The 17,343-nt window shown below is 38.2% G+C and overlaps 1 protein-coding gene across 1 annotated transcript in view; it reads left to right on the top strand.

Moving 5' to 3' along the window:
* CACNA1D (calcium voltage-gated channel subunit alpha1 D) overlaps positions 1-17,343 on the top strand; it is a 169,443-nt gene that overhangs the window by 99,693 nt on the left and 52,407 nt on the right. The window contains exons 12-23 of the mRNA XM_059480355.1: positions 1,434-1,594; positions 2,175-2,400; positions 2,545-2,752; positions 4,280-4,400; positions 5,466-5,580; positions 6,264-6,333; positions 6,923-6,992; positions 7,715-7,859; positions 9,372-9,501; positions 12,226-12,285; positions 12,366-12,425; positions 16,387-16,493. Coding sequence (XP_059336338.1) covers positions 1,434-1,594; positions 2,175-2,400; positions 2,545-2,752; positions 4,280-4,400; positions 5,466-5,580; positions 6,264-6,333; positions 6,923-6,992; positions 7,715-7,859; positions 9,372-9,501; positions 12,226-12,285; positions 12,366-12,425; positions 16,387-16,493 — 1,473 coding nt within the window. The remainder of the gene's footprint in view (positions 1-1,433; positions 1,595-2,174; positions 2,401-2,544; positions 2,753-4,279; positions 4,401-5,465; positions 5,581-6,263; positions 6,334-6,922; positions 6,993-7,714; positions 7,860-9,371; positions 9,502-12,225; positions 12,286-12,365; positions 12,426-16,386; positions 16,494-17,343) is intronic.

The raw sequence follows: 17,343 nt of genomic DNA, 5'->3' as shown, positions 1-17,343 counted from the left end.
CACAAAGTAAGTCAGGCCATAACTCATCAAGGATATTGTTTTGAAAGTAATGTCAAAATGCCTTTGTATCAAAATAGAAAATGCTTTTCATTGCAAGCTCGCCTACCTGCTGCGCTACAAGTCAAAATAGAAGTTAATCTTTGGGAGCATGCCTTTACTTGTATCAACCTAATGGAGAAATTTATGCTATTCTCCTTTTTGAATTTTTGTTTTATTTCTGTAGTCTGTTGATGTATGCCTATGTTATTCATGCACATTCATATGTATATACACCAGTTAGCTATACTTTACTATCACTAGCTCCACACATCTTTCTAGGGAAAACAAAAAAATAGCTTCAGAAAGCTTGGAGTTTTGCAATTTGAGCCTTCTTTTGAGTCTTATAAGTGAAATATAGCATCACTGTTGCTCTTCAATATTCTTTCATATTGTTCTTGTCTCATGGACTTCAATGTTAGGGTGTTCTGTAAGTGTAAGAACAGTCAGTTTAACCTACCCAGGGACTGAGGCATCCTGATGATGGCCTTGGACAGCCCTTAGAGCAGGGGATTGGCAAGATAAGAATGTTGTGTCTAGAATTCCATGTTGATTTAGGGCAGGACAGGATATTTTTCCTTTATATGGTTAGAATACTGCCAAGGCTTGAATCGTCTTTGTACTGATATCTGAAACCAGTATTGATTTCCTTTACTACAAGTACTAATTTAAGATGCACAAAGAAAACTTAGTTAATGCTTGAACAGGGTTCCCAGAAGTGAAGCAGAGAAATCTAGTATCATGAGTCCAAAGATATATCCTCACTTTTGAATCCAGCTAATATTTAGGTACAGTCTCAGCTTGTCACTCTGTTTTATTTCACAGACATTTGCCCACTGACACAATTTCAGTGCACATCAGTAGAAATCTCTAGGAATTACTAAAGAAGGTTTCTGATGTTATAGGGTAGATTTCTAAAAGGTGACCTCAGCATTCCTATTCTGTTTAATCCTGCCAGAATTCCTTTTGTGGTTTAGCTCAAAGCCTACAGTTTTAGACTGAATTTAATTTGAATCCTGGGTTGATACATTGACTTTTCTTTATTGCTATTAAGTGTATGGGGCCTTGGAAAGATAGATATACTTTGTTACCCAATGAAATGTTAAATGCAGCTTAATCTAATTATGTCACAGGCAATTGGAGTCTCCAAATGTTGTGGTTTACATTTAGAAATCTATAAGGAAACATAAAAAAAAGAATAACATGTTAGCGGTCCCTAATCTGCAACTGGTGATGATTTACAGAGCTATTGAAGTATTATACATATATTTATGAAAACACACCTGCTCACATGTGCACAATTGAACTTGTTTTCTACACAGAAGAAAAGCACACTCTCCTTAAGTTCATATGCGTTTTCCATATAATAATAAATTTATTTTTATTTGAACTTTCAGTCGACGCTGGCGTCGCTGGAACCGCTTTAACAGAAGAAAATGTAGGGCTGCAGTAAAATCTGTCACATTTTATTGGCTTGTTATTGTCTTGGTTTTTTTGAACACGTTAACTATCTCATCAGAGCATTACAATCAACCTGACTGGCTGACCCAGATCCAAGGTACAGTCAAAAATTATTTGTCCTGGTCTTGACTATGGGTGGCTGCATTCTATCAGTGGCTACTTTTGTACTTTGCATTTTGTTGTTTGCTGTCTGAAGGATATTCTGCCCAGCCAGAGGGAGATAAAAGAAATGACTGAATGTGGTGTTTGATATCCATAGCTGTAACACAGCTGAGCAATGCAGCAGCACAGACCTGACAATACTAAATTGTAAATAACTGTACTTTTATCATTAAACTGTGCTTGAAAGATGAGGAGGAAGTGGGAACTGGCACAGCGGGACTTGCTGTGGGCTGGTTGCTTAAGTTACAGTGTGGACTCAAGCTGTGAGCTGAGGAACCATGAACTGCACAACAGATTGGAAAGATGAATAGTTTATAGCTGGCAGAAGCTTTACATCCTTGTGTAACTTTTGCCACTCAAGCATCAACTACAGTCCAACATAAAAAAAAAGCAACATCTCCTTTTTAGGCAAAAAGCTACAAACTCATACAGAAAGTATAGTACTAATATGTTAAAATAAAAATGGAATCTATGAGGCAATTCAGAATCTTTTTTTCTTTAATATTTTGTTCCAGATATCGCAAATAAAGTTCTTCTGGCTTTATTCACCTGTGAAATGTTAGTAAAGATGTACAGCTTGGGCCTACAGGCCTATTTTGTTTCTCTCTTTAACCGCTTTGATTGCTTCGTTGTTTGTGGTGGCATTGTTGAAACCATTTTGGTGGAGTTGGAAATTATGTCACCCCTTGGAATTTCAGTGTTTCGCTGTGTTCGTCTCCTGCGTATTTTTAAAGTAACAAGGTAAGATTATCTAATACTGCTAATTCTAAGGATAGCTGAAGAGTGATCAGCAATTGTTTTGTAATACTTCATCATGCACTGCTCTTTTACTGTTTTGTTTGGGGTTTTTTTGGTGTGTGTTAACACACGCATTTTAATTTATAGGCACTGGGCATCCCTGAGCAACTTGGTAGCATCCTTGTTAAACTCAATGAAGTCCATTGCTTCACTGTTGCTTCTGCTTTTCCTCTTCATCATAATCTTCTCGTTGCTTGGAATGCAGCTGTTTGGAGGCAAATTTAATTTTGATGAAACTCAAACAAAACGGAGCACCTTCGATAATTTTCCACAAGCCCTTTTAACTGTATTCCAGGTAACTTTATTTCATCCTGTATGAGACATTTTACCTTTGATCAACAAAACTGTTTAAGTGGTCATGTTGCCTGAAAATGAAACCATGAGTACTATTTATTCAGTTTACTTTAAGTAGCATTCTTCTCATTAAATTCAGTACTCTGGTAACTTTGCACCATTTGTACCATTTGTTTCATATCTTCTTTGATCTATCTATGCAACATAGCTGTTGTGTTATTTCACAGAGTTAAATCTCCTTTCTCCATCAAACTAATGACTAGAAGAATAGGTGGAGTGTTATATTTATTTTCATCAATTTATTTTCTTTAACTTATTAAGTGTGTAACATATACATTGGGGTTATATCACTATAACATAAAAATAAGCTTTAATTTCTTTAGAGACCGGGTTTCATTAGAATCTTAAGACAAACTTGTCTGCTACTAGTGAAGTGGTAGGGGCATACTTAGAGTTTACTTTTCACTTATTTGTGATGCTTTTTTAAAACTAATTTTTCCCAATTTGTATACTGGCATTTGGTTTCATCTTGCTCACCATTTTCACACTTGTCTGTGAAAAAAAATATTTGGTTTCAGTCACTGTAGGTGAGGGTTAAAGCTGACCCTGCAGAATTACCTTGGTGTCAACTTCCTGTCACTTTGGAAGAGGTCTCATCTGGGGTTTGCCCAGAGCAAGCAGAAAATCTTTCCATTTAATTTCAAGATAAGGAAATATTAATGGGAAATTTCCTTATGGGTTAAAGTGTTCACATTTGACCTGACACTGCCCCTACAAAAACTTAAGGCTTTACTTCCCAATTCAGCTGAGTTAGATTTTATTCAGATTTTAGGCTGCCTCATTTTCAAAGTAATGGAGATTCCTTCAGTTTTAGAAGACATTCAGGAGCAACCAACCTGTTGGTACCCACTAGCAATGAAAATTAGTTGGATAAGTTTAGCTCTCCAAAAAAGAATTTAAAAAATGGCATGCATTTTATTTGCTTAAACAACCATTTAATTGCTTGGAAGGAGAGTGAATATTGCATGTTTTCTCCGGGTGGAACTGATAATTTTGGAGAAATATATGAAGTGTCCCTAAAGCCTGCATTGCAATACTCAGAATTTTTATCATAGGACAGATTTGTAGCCAGTATTCAAAAAAAAAGAAGAAAAAAGGAACCTTAAAACATGTACTAACTTGATTTTTAAGTGATGGACATTTGTTGGCATTGCTGTGTAAGTGGCATTACTGAAAACCAGGGCTCTTACTTTGGCGTGCCAAGATCAATAAAATTTCAATAGAATTTCATTTTATTATTTTTGCCTTTGAAGTTCGGTCATTTAAATGCATAGCACAAAATAAAAGCTGTTAGAGTTAAACCCAAGATTTCAGGAGAGGTTTAAATGGGAATTTTAAAACAATGCATGAAAAGAATGTGGTTTTACTTTATGCATAAAGTTAGTGTGTTGTTTGGTCTGAGGAAATGTGTTTCTCTGTTCACTTTTGATGCTGAGTTACTATTCATCTCCTAATATCTGTTCCTTAGATCCTAACAGGGGAAGACTGGAATGCTGTCATGTATGATGGCATAATGGCATATGGTGGTCCCTCATCCTCAGGCATGATCGTCTGTATATATTTCATTATCCTCTTCATCTGTGGTAACTGTATCCTTTACACTGGCTGGAAACATCTCTGATGGGGCTGTGTGCCAGGGCCATCCACAAAATCCCTCTGGGAGGGGGTCAATGGCCACGGGCAAGGGCGCTCTGCACATGCTGAGTCCTTTAAACAGAGCTTTCCTTGCTCCCTGAGGAACCAGAGGCAGGATCTCCAGGCCATCTCCTTTCCCTGTTCCCCAAGGAACCAGAGGCAGGATCTCCAGGCCATCTCCTTTCCCTATTTCCTGAGGAACCAGATGCAGGATCTCCAGGCCATCTCTGGCCACCACCAAGCAGAAAGCAGGGAATGTTTTCTTTCTTCCTTCCCTGGGAGCTGTGCCCTGCTGCTGTTTGTGATGGCTGGAGCCCGTGGGCAGTGATGGTGCCCCATCCATCCCTGGCACTCAGTGCAGCCCTGGGCTCTGGCACTGCTGAGGGTGAGCCAGGGACCAGGGCACACACCGTGGCACAGCTGGGACAAAATCTGCTGCAACATTCCCCTTCCCTGCCCTCAGTGATCTGGAAATATTTCCTTGGCCCCACGTAGAAACAAACTATTGCCATGCTCAGAAGTTCTTAAAAGGTCAGGAGGTGATGAAAGGGCAAAAACATTGTATTTTCTGCACTATATGGTATTTGTATCAGTATTTGTGGTTAACTGATATGGACTGAAGAACTGAATTTGATATAGATTGTTGTAGACATGAAAGACAGTGCATTATAAAAATGAATTTTTCAAAATGCCTGAACAGTCTTCACATATAATAGACAATTTCATATTCATGGACTTGCTCAGGCTAGCATGAAGTTGAATTTTATTTGTTTAAAAAAATACCTTAAGCATTCTGCTATTTTAAAAGCCATGACCCTAATGGCTCTCTGCTCACTTTACAGCCAGTATCAGTCCGGTCCATTAAATGGGTGTTATTTGCAGTACACTCCAGCAGCACAAACCTCCACGCTGTAGGTTGGGAACATGTGTTTTATATCTCTCACATTGTCAGTGTTTATGCTGATAATAAACCACACAAGTGTGGTAAGGCATAATGTCCTTAAAATGATTTGAAATAGATATCTTGCTAAATGTCTTCTTGGCCATTGCTGTGGATAACTTGGCAGATGCTGAAAGTCTAAATACAGCTCAGAAAGAAGAAGCTGAAGAAAAGGAAAGGAAAAAGAATGCGAGGTAAAATAGATGGGCATGTTGAACCAGCAGGAGAGGGAGGAGGAGGGTATTGAATTATTCCATAAGGATGTTTTTATATTAATGTCTTTACCAATTTCAAAATGTGCTGGACTCAGGAAAAAAATAAAAAGATTTGTCTAGACACTAAAATAGTAGACAAACAATATAATTTTAGATAAAAGTTAGGTAGTAATTTGGGTGAATTGAGAATGTAATGATAAACCAACTGATATTTAAACATTGCAACAGTTGGATTTATTGTGTAATTAGCACAAGAATTTATCTGTTGTTGCCAGTGCACAGCTCTCTGTGGAATCAGTTCTCTAAGCCTTATATAGACAAGCAGAAAACCTTCTTTTGAAATCAGTGCAAGCCTGTTGAAGTCAATGAAAGTTGTTTGTATGAGTCCAAGGGCACAGTTTATCCCTCTAGAAAGGAGTAATGAACATGCATTGAATGTTTTAGGGATTAGCCTCTGGAATTATATTCAAAATAATAATCTTCTAAATGGATCATTGCATTCAAATGCAGTAGATTTTATTGCTCTGACTCCTTATGCTGTACAAAATATTTCAAATATTTTATTATAAGGCTTTCAGATTTTTATAGAATTGGTATAGTTCATTTAAAATTGTCTGTCTTTACATGGCATGCTTTGTAATTATTATTGTATTGTTTTATAGAAAGGAGAGTCTGGAAAATAAAAAGAGTGAGAAGTCAGAAGGTGACCAGAAGAAGCCCAAGGATAGTAAGGTATTTATCCTAAAGCTTGTCTCTTTTCTAAGAAGCAATTTTACTGATTTTGCTAGGGAGTACTTTGTATTGTGCATTGTACAATTCCTTTTGTGAGCCCATCGTCCCTACATTTTTTTCCAGGCAAAGGAAACTTAGTTCTGATGCTTTGCATCCTCACAGTGTCTCTCAAACTAGAAAAATCCTTTTAGTTCCAGGATATCCTGAGAGGTGAAGCTCTTAAAGAATAAAATAATTAATGTTAGAAAAAAGTGATTTTATTCTTAGGATCTCTGTAGATATTTTGCTTGATAAGTCAAATGAGATCAGCGAATGATAAACTCTTACAATGTTCAAACATTCTTGGTAGATTTTATCAAAATGTGTTGGTTCTATTCTTATTGTGATTTACACAGCCAGAGTAATGTGGATACTATAGAAAAATAATTTTGAAAAATTAGTAATAAAATGTCACCTCTCCTACATTCTCAGAGTTACTCTGCTTCAGAAAACTCACTTCTCTGACTTCAGAGGCTTATTTGGTTTGCTTTCTCTGGGCTTTGTACTCTATATTAATTTTTTTTCCTGTGCATCCCTTTCATTGCTGTAGGTGACGATTGGTGAATATGGAGAAGGAGAGGAAGAGGATAAAGATCCCTATCCCCCCTGTGATGTACCAGGTATGTGAATACTAGCTAGAAACACATTTAAATTTGTTTGCTAAAATATCCTAAACTTGCTCCTGGTGAACATTAAATCAATTCCTTTGAAGCCAGTGAAGTTGTGCTCTCTTATCAGCGGATAAATGGGCCTAAGTATTATCTTTTTCTGCAGCTTCCTAAACAGTGCAAGCAGCATTTGAGAGTTAATATTTTGAGCCTCAGGATTGTTTTGGTAACACTATCTGGATGGGAAAGCAAATTCTAAACTTCTCTGAAACATTTGGCAAAAGAGGGCATTCCAGGGCTGATGATGTTTGGTCAATTTTTTCTTGGCCCAGTGGACATACTTATCTAAAAATCAGTTCTGCCTGTTTGTCTGGATGCATGGCACAGAAATGTGCCCTGAATTCTGAGCACACAGTGCTCACCCAGCACCCAGAGCTCAGCCCTCAGCTCAGGCATGGACAGGCTGTCAGGGCTGAGCTGAACTGGGGCTCCAGAATCCCCAGGTGAGGCTGCTCAGCACCAGCAAAACCAGTTAAAGCACTCATGCACACACCCACACGTGCACAGCACCCTGTGAGAGCTTGTGACTACATTTGGATATTTATAGATTTTTGGAGTCACGCTATGAATGTATATTTCCTATGTGTATTCTCATACAAGCTATGCTTTTGTATTGTTGTGAACAAAACCTTGATATTTTTTAATTTATAGTAAAAAGAATGTTCAATCTAAAGTAGGTGAAGATGAAGAAGAGGAGGAGGATGAGCCAGAGGTACCAGCAGGCCCACGTCCCCGTAGGATATCAGAGCTCAACATGAAGGAGAAGATAACACCTATCCCTGAAGGCAGTGCCTTCTTCATCTTCAGCAGCACCAACCCGTAAATATGACTTTGAAAAATATTGGTTTAGGCATCAGGGTTTAGCAGTGAAGTAATAGACCTCCTTCTAGGGAGACCAGGAGTAGAAATCTAGTGTCTTCTCCAGAAAAGAGATTGGCTTCCCTCCTAAAATTTTCTGATTGACTTGGTAAATGACAAGAATTGGAAAAATATGTTATTTTTCTTCCCACTGTTGAAGATAATAGCATTTTGTATATATAGTCTGAGTTCTAACAAGTACCCTGCAAAGTACCCTTTGAGGTGTATTATCTATGTACTGTGTTAGTCACTGGATATAAAAGATCTGAACATATTCTGCATGAGACAGAATTTCTAGTAACCCTAGTAACCTTTGTGGAGGAGAAACCAGAAAAAGAGAAAAGTAGGAGAAAGGTTGCACATATTCCTCTTAGGGCAACAGCATTTCCCAGATTCAAAAAAGCATCTAAGATAAAGACAAATGATTTCAAAAAAATCAAGAACTGTAATAGTTGGATTTTGGGGAGGCAGTGGAATCTTTCACCACTTTAGTCTAACTCCAGAGCATTTTGAGTTCTACCCTGGTGAAGACAGCAAGCTTGACTAGTCAGTTGAAGTCCTTACTTAATATTTATTTGGCATGGGAGAATGCTGCCTTTCAGTGGTAGAGGACATCAAGTTTAGAAGGAGATCAACATAAAATGTTTTGGATGCAAAATCATTAAGTTTGTTGAACATTACAAATTGCTTTCAGCTTCAGCTAACACCATGCATTCTTGGTCTAAAATGACCAATTTTCTTAACTAAGATACACCACGCTCCAATCATCTACTTTATAACAGGAGAAAAAAATTTAGCCAAGAATCTTCTGAGTCTTCATCAGAATTTAGACAACTTCAGTATTAGTCAGTTATGAACCTGATCCTGCCTTTTTGTCAGCTTAATATCAGACCTGCTCTGTATTTGTGATTACTTTGGGCTCAGTGACTCTAAGCATATACACAGTTACACTTTGTCATGTGGCTAAAGCCTGACAGCTCTGGAGCCTCTAACACCCACTTGTCCTGTAATTCTATAAGAAAATCTTCATGGAGATTCTGATTTGAGTCCTAAGTAGCACAAGGAGATCTGCAGCCTAAGCTGCATCTCTCAAGATGAGTAATTTTCACAACTTCAGTGAGAATTAAATAGAACTGGGGATCTGGGATGATTTATCATCTAGCCTTGGTCTTTCTGACCTGTGACTGCACGTGCACAGTGCTACAAGCACTGCACCTTGTGGTGTTCATAACCCAATAGAAACCAACCCCTCCCAGATGGCTTTAAGTGCATCTTCACTGTGGGTGAATTGGATTTTGGATTTATTTTCATTCTAAGGAGTGAGACCGATGGCTTCAGGACTTTCATTGCTTCTAGCTGCTGATTGCTGCTCTGCTCCATCAGAGCTGGCAGAGTAACAGAAAACATGTTGTGTGTTAACCATCTGCTGAATTCTGTGTGCAAAAATGGTGTATTTCTGTATCTCCTCTTTAGAATTCGAGTGGGATGCCACAGACTTATCAATCACCACATCTTTACCAATCTCATCCTTGTCTTCATCATGCTGAGCAGTGTTTCCTTAGCAGCAGAAGATCCAATTCGCAGCCACTCTTTTCGAAATAATGTAAGCAAGCCCTTCATTTTTGCCTGAAGCCAAATATACCCTCACAGATACAATCCTTTAGGCCTAGTGCCTTGTTTTTAATTTTCATGTTAAAAAACATTCCTTCTTCTTTTTCAAGCTATACATTTATATTCCTTTTGCTCTAAGAAGCATAAACCTGTAAAGACAATTGGCTTTATTGATGGAACACCATCAGTATTAGAAATGTTTATTATTTACATAATGCTTTTTCTGTGAATATAAATATATCAGGATAAAATATTCTCCATCTGAATATAATATCTATAATTTTCATATTTTCCCTACTTTGCAGCTGGAGTAACTGATGTGCAGTTCCTGAATCACTCTTACTACCTCACAGTGTTTGATGCTGATTTAAAAATGCCAGTTAGAATTATCACTGTTTATCATGTTTGGAACAGACTCTGATGTGTCCTCTCTTCATTGACTCTATTATGTGGCCTTGGGGCACTTGGATGATCCCTCTGTCAGTGACTGTAGGGGTTCATGGGGGTGTCACCTCCTCTCTCAGGGAAGCGTTTGTGGCCACTCTGAGAGGTTTGAGTTACCCCCACGTTGGACTCAAAAATATTTGGGTTTTTGATTGGCTATCAGAAACCAAACAAATTTCACTTTTCTACAAACGCACATGTAAGAGGAGGATCAGAACATGCCCAGCTCTTGCCTTGGCTCAGAGAAAAATGCCATTTCAGCCTAAAAACCATTAATTTCAGTAGTGTCTTTATTAATAGATAAAATTGTAGTTTATGTGGGGACTAAACACCTGTGTTCCACCAAAACAAATTCTTGAATTTTTTTAAGCACATTTTAAGTGCTTCATCTAGTGGAAGACTTAACTGTTACCCAAAAGCACAATTATTAGAGAGAGAAACTAAAATAAATCCACTCTCATGACCATGGACTTTTTTAGCCTTGTTGCATTTGATTCATAGCATGACTCTCACATTCTTGTGAGTTGGGTTTGCTTTGGATTGGGTAAGAAATGGCTGAGATGGTGCAGCTTGGTAGTGATCCGTGGGGACTTTGGGGATGCTTTGATAGAACTTCCAGCCCTTTCCTGTTTTAGGTACAAAATAACCTGTAGAGATGGGCACAGAGTCAGAGAAACTCTTCTGCATCCTGCAGGACAGGTGGCCCTGCTGGGGCTGCAGAGGTTGTATCTCTCTGCTTCTTGCTGATGTTGGTGCAACCTCTGAAATGTTGTTGGCATTCTCTGAAAACTTTCCAGCAAGTTTAGTAAAAACCAAAAAGCTAAAACTTTCTCCAGAGGTAAAAAGAGGCCAAAGCACAAAGACACTCTTCATGCACTATTCAGCAGAGCAGTGTACTTCCCTTATCTACAAAGCTGGACCAATGTAATCCTATAAATAAATCACACTAATTGGTAGGAAAAAGAGAGAGCTGGTGGAGAATACTGAAATCGTTATTATAGAAATGGCTTCAAGGGCTGATAATTGTGTTTGTAACTAGAGGAGCATTAGGAAAATGTCAGTGGAGAGTGTGGTAACTGAAAGCATTATTTCTGTTTGGGACACAGACAAAATATGTGAGGGATTTCAGGAAGGTGTTGCCCTCTTGTTGTAAGTACTCTCACACGCCCCAGGCCTGCATAATTTTCTTTTCACTGCCTTGAAGGTTCATGTTCCCTCCATCAGCCAGGTCAGCAACAGAATGAAAATTTAGAAACTGGAATGCCTTTAACTATTTTTTATTTTATTTTCAGTCTGGAGTGCATTGTTGCTGATTAACCTTTGTCATATGGATTTAACATTTGCCTGTTTTTTCAGCCACACCAAGGGACAGCAGGATGGGATATTCTACGGAATATGGGGGGAAAATTATTTGTTCTTATTTGATCTATGACTAATTTCTTTGTGCGTTGTCTTTTTATTTTATTTCTCCTTCCCACTTGGTTAGCTGCTGAACTGCAGGAAGGATATTTCTGTGCACAGCTGTTGGCTAGGTGGATTGCTGGATCCTTGAGACTAAACTCCCAGCCTCCTGCAGTTCACTGATTTAGGTGTTAGTGATGTGGCCACAGCTCTGGGTGGTTCTGAAATACCCGTTCTTGTGCAGTGAGGTCAATCCCACAGCCACAATCCTCTTAGAAACTTCATATCACTGTGCAACTCTTGTGGGTTTTTTAGATTTCCTACAAATAAATCACTGCTGTATCTTTCCACTTCAAGGAAAAGGGGTTGTGGTGCTGATTTTAAGTGATTAATTATTCATTAATTTTCTTTATGACACTCTGCACAAGCCCATACAAGAGCAATATAATGTAGCAGAATGTGGGGTGATCTGCACTCTAGAAGCAGCCACTGAAGTTTTATTTTGTGATGCAATACTTTGGTAAAAACCACAGACATTATTAATAAATATTTATTCTTTGTTTAAGATTCTCTGCTAAAGGCTGAAGAAAGTATCTGTGAAAGCTGGTAGAGGAAAAATCTGAATTGAAAGAAATTTTGCCTATTTGGTCCTGTCAATTATTGAGGGGTAAAATCTAATACCTGAGCGCAGTGGCATCTGTTCAATTTTTAAGCAAATAAAAATGGTTGCGCAATAGATAGAATTTTAAACTACTTTGTCTAAATCCTCCATGTGTCTACTTAGATTAATTCAGGTGTTGTGTTTGTGGTCTAAATTGTGAAAATTATTAAGAGATGGATTTCTTACTGTGGCACATATTATACCTTGCAGATACTTGGTTACTTTGACTATGCTTTCACAGCCATCTTTACTGTTGAAATCCTGTTAAAGGTAATGCATTGTTAACTGATCCTTGTTAGCCCAAAAGCAGCTTTAGCAATAATGTTTGTAACTTTTTGTTTACCTTCCAGATCCTAGGGTATGCAGATTATGTCTTCACTAGTATGTTTACATTTGAGATCATTTTGAAGGTAACAGGTTTTTAAAGGAAGCTTGTTTAAAAGGATTTTCCTTGTGTGTCACCTGCCAAGAAAAGGCCCTTGAAGTGTTCTTTGCCTTTTCTCTAAGCTATCAAAGCTGAACTTTTTTAAACTAGAGGATTTTTTTATTTGACAGTTCCTCATAGTTTTGATTGGTTATTTTTTTACCATTGGGTGCATGAAGAAGCTGATTTTTTATCATTACATCAGTATAATAATTCATTTTTTACCCTTTTTAAACTTACAGTTGTTAGAAAAGGGAAAAATCAATCACTGCGCATGAGCTTTTCCTTCTCCTTGCTCTGGCATTTCTGAAAGAGATAATCAGTCTTATAAGGAGGGAGCATGTAATTTCTCATTTATTTTGCTGAACTATATCCACAGAGCTAAAATAGTAGATAACTATTTTCTTGCAATAGGACTTGCAAGATATCTTGCATTTATCTATCTATACACTAAGATACTTTGCATTTATTTTGGGCATACATTTAAATTCACAGACAGGCATAATTATGCTTGCTTAAATGTATTACCCATGCATGAGCCAAAAATTGACATTTTAATGTATAGTTTGTGTGCTGATTATTAAGGATATCTATTGGGGTTACTCAGATATTCAATGTACAGGATTTACTGTGGTAAAGAAGATAAATAACCAAAAATTGCATTCACATGAAACAGAATGCTGAACAAGGAAGTAAAATTTTTCACTGAAAATTGGCGAAATGTTTTTTCAGAGATTTACATATGATTCATAAATGTTTCATGCTGTGCTGATTCTCACCTCAAGTTTTTGGTTGAGTAACCCTGATTTATACACTTAAAAATTGCTGGCACACTAAGAATCTGTACATAAACTATGCATTTCTGGTTGAGGATTAAGCTTAACAAGATCTCTTCTCCCAGCTTTTGCTCATATTGCTGTGCATACTCTTCACAATGCAATTTGATTATTACTAATTGGTGCAATATTTGGGCTGTTTACAAGATAAGCTGTTCTGTAAGTAATAGGCTATTTTTATGCTTGTGAATTTTCTCCCAGGCTTAATGTTTATCCCCTTATTTCACATTTTCAGCAGTGAGAAGCTTGCTATAGAATTGATTATTCTTATTTGTAGCACACGAAAATAAATATCCAGGGGTTTTGCTGCTAGAGAAAGGCCAAACTAAAGGAGAGAGCAAGGCATTGAAAAGAGCTGTAGCATTAAATCAGACTAGTTCCCAACTATGAATTTGGGAAGCCATAAAAATATTTTAGCATTGTAACTGTGGCAGAAGAAAGGCAGTTAACTTCCGCATGCTCTGAGCAGCAGGTTCTCCAGCTCCTGCAGTTTCATTTGTGTTTTTCTAGGAGGCAGAGGAATTATAAAGGGCAGGATAAAGAGGCATAAGTGGATGGGTTAAGAAAAGCAACATTCCTGCAAACTGCAAGAGATTCTGGCACTGAGCAATTCATGAGTTATCCAAGGGAAGCAGGAAACTCTAGAGCTTGGGCTACTGAAATCTGGAATTTTAAAGATTACAAGGAAACAAGAAGCTACATCACAACCAAAAATGTTGCTGCTTCTGACTCTGGTTTCTCCCGGAAGCTCTGTAGTGCACTCACATGCAAAGGAAAATAAACTCTACCATGCAGATGTGCACAGTCAGGAGCTGACACAGACCCCTGCCTGCTTTGCTAACCTGTCCCAGCCTCTGGCTTTGCTTGCTTGTGCCTGGGGCCCTCCCTGTCCTCTGCTGTGCTTCCCACAGTGTCCGAGCTGTGCAGAAGGAGAGTGCTCTGCAAGGAGGAAATTCAGAACTAGACCTGCAGGAACAATAGTGCTCCTTAATTTCCAGGCAAAAAAAATATATGAAATTGAAATTAGGATAATCAGAGGTAATATTATCACCTGTAGTGAAGAAACTTGTACAAAAGCAAGCATTAAACCAGAATAACTCTCAGCATGTAAGAAGTTTCCCTGTGCTCTTGCTGCTCTCAAACAAGGATTTCCACATTGCAGTGTTGAGGGTATGAATGAGGATGTGAATAACAGAAAAGCTGCAACATCATTTTTAAACATTTGAGAATTCTCTCTGCATGACATTGAAATTCAGTTTATCATGCTGTTTGGACAACTTGGGAAAGGTGAAAACATCAGAGCAAAGGTGAAATTAGGGATCTGTGCTTTCTACCTCCCCCTACTGCGCTGATTCCACACCATTTAAACTTACTAGAGAGTTGTAGCAAATTCTTCCACTGGGATTTGTGGTGTTTGAAATATGAGTCTCCATGTGAAGATGGAGAGATATGTACCTCACCTGCACTTTAATGTCAATTATTCACCTAATTTTTGTGGGAGTTGTTACATGAAACTTTGTGTTCTGCTCTTATCATATACAATGTACATGGGTAGTTGTAGATAGATGTTAATTTGATTTTCAGGGTTATTTTTGTGTTCAGCTCCCAACAGAGTTTAGATGTACTCTGTATAGCTGTAAGCAAACGAGCTAATTTAATGGAAATTTTATAATATAAATATGTTACACGTCTCATCCCATGGCTTAGGTTAAAGCTTTAGCATTTTTACTCTTCTAGCTTTTGGGAATATTTTTATCACCAAAAAGAGGACTTAAGAACAGAATAAGGAAATTAATTAATTTTTGCTTCCCAGAAAAAGACATATTTCCTTTGCAGAGGCCCAGCCCTTTACTGGTGGTGCTGGTTTGCCATGCAGAAGGCCTGGAAATGTCTGACACTGAGCAGGGATGCAGTGCACTGGGATGCCCATTGCCTGTAGCTCTGCTCTACGCTGGGCACTGTCTGGAAATCTGCAGTAATCTGCTGTGAGGGGAAACGAAACAAAATCTATTCCCTACTCCTCGAGGAGCAGAATAGAAAGTAAAGGGAAAGTAAAATGCACAGTCAGTATGGCATGCTCCCTAGATGGCATCAAATTTTCTTACCTATGGAAAACAAGGAATAGTTCAGTGTTCAGGCTCTGTGAGAGGATCTTGAGGCTGAAGAAATTAGAATTCTTGTGATTGAGCTGACTATGAGGTGTTTTCCAGAGGTATCCTAATGGTTATTTGGATTCCTCTGTGCCATTTTAAACTTGTATTTACTTACAGTTATGGTAGGAAGGCTAATTGATGGATTTAGGAGTCAAATTCAGCTTTATGATACCAAAAACCATCTGCTCAGGTGCTGGCTGCAGCCATAATGAATAGAGCCTCCTTCACTGGCTCCTAATGAAACCTGCAAATGATGCATACAAGATCCACTTTGTAAGCTTTCTCAATTTAAATAAAAGGACAGAAAACAAAAAATTTAGAGAAAGCCCAAAAGGGAGAGCAATGTTTGATATTCCCCACAGAACAGCAAAATTTAGGGACCTCTGATTACACAGAACACAAAACATCTGTTGGTTGTTCCAGGTTATTCCAAGACAGCCACTCATGTCTGCCATAAGCCAAAGCTAAATAGCCTTGTAGTGCTGCCTTAGGACAGCCTTGTCCTGCTTCTGGACCAGTTTTGGCTCTCAGGTGTTGGCAGTACATTTTCAGCTCCTTTTCAGTTCTTAAGATAGTATGAATAATTAGGAGTAAGAATTTTGACCTTACAGTTTAGTAAACATGGAAATCTCAAATGATTTTTTGTAGCAATTTTTTCTAACAAAGGCCAAATTAATTCAGGGTAATGATCTCAGCCTCATCTGTTCTTACACAAAATAAAACATTTGTTGATATCAGAAACAATTAGCATATTTATTGATGTTGCTTGAGAAGAATTTTTCTGATTTAAATGAAAGATTTAATGTATGTGGAGGACTTGTTTTATATCTCAAAGGATTTTAGAAAGTGAGATAGTATTGTATGCATTCACACTCCAGGCAAGTGTCTTGTAAACAGCCTAAATGTGAATTTGAATAAATTGAAATATAGACTAAGTGTGTAACAATTCTATTTTTAGATGACAGCTTTTGGAGCATTCCTTCATAAAGGGTCCTTCTGCAGGAATTATTTTAATTTGCTGGATTTGCTGGTTGTGGGCGTTTCTCTGGTATCATTTGGGATTCAGTAAGTACTACACGCACACTGTGAATGGTTTATTTTTGCTCTGGGGTTTCAGACTGAAATCAGTGTTCCAGCTCCTTTTGTTCCCCCACGGTGTGTGGGTGTGCAGTGCCAGTGCTCAGGGATGGGCTGGCAACAGGGAGTGCTTTCCATGGAGGGTGTTGTAATTCATCACTAATATGGGCTGGAAACAAATTACTACTTCCCACAATTACCAGGAGAGCAAGGAGGAGCCCCATGACACTGGTATTGGTACAGCAGGGATTTCCTGGAGCTGCAGGAGGTTTAAATCCCTTCCTTTGAGCCATTGTCACACCTGCAATCTGATTTTATGGGCTTGGTCTTTCAGTGTTGACCTGTAGGGATATGGAACTAGACCGTGTTTGAGGGGGGAGAAGTTGTACTTTAATCAGTTTGTAAGTGGTAGTGGAGAGGGTTTTTTTATTTGTTTGGTCAGACTAAACACAGTAAAAGAATCTAAATGTGCTTCTTGATTCATTGGGTGTTTTTTCCATATTAATAATAATCTGTGAAAGCATTAGTGACTAAAGAGCAGGGGAGGGTGTCAGGCAGCTGCTCCCCACTCTGGGCCCTGCTGGTACCAGACCTCCCACTGCACAAACTTTCAGTTTCACAGGCTGTTCTTTAGAACACTCTGCACTCTTATTTCCTCCTATGCAGTCCTAGCTACTTAGAGAGAATCAAAGTCATTTGAGATCTTTTCATCTGAGGTTAGTTGGAAATTGAAGGATTCATTGATTTACAGGATTTACTCAGTGTCTTCAAAAGAGCTTGTCAACACTGGAAAATACTGTGGGGACTATTTTGCTCCATTATGGTCTTAGATGAGCTT

Source organism: Ammospiza nelsoni, chromosome 11, assembly GCF_027579445.1.
Source record: "Ammospiza nelsoni isolate bAmmNel1 chromosome 11, bAmmNel1.pri, whole genome shotgun sequence".
Classification (NCBI taxonomy): Eukaryota; Metazoa; Chordata; class Aves; order Passeriformes; family Passerellidae; genus Ammospiza; species Ammospiza nelsoni.
Note: the sequence above shows the minus strand (reverse complement) of the source record. Positions and strands in the feature narration are given on the sequence as shown.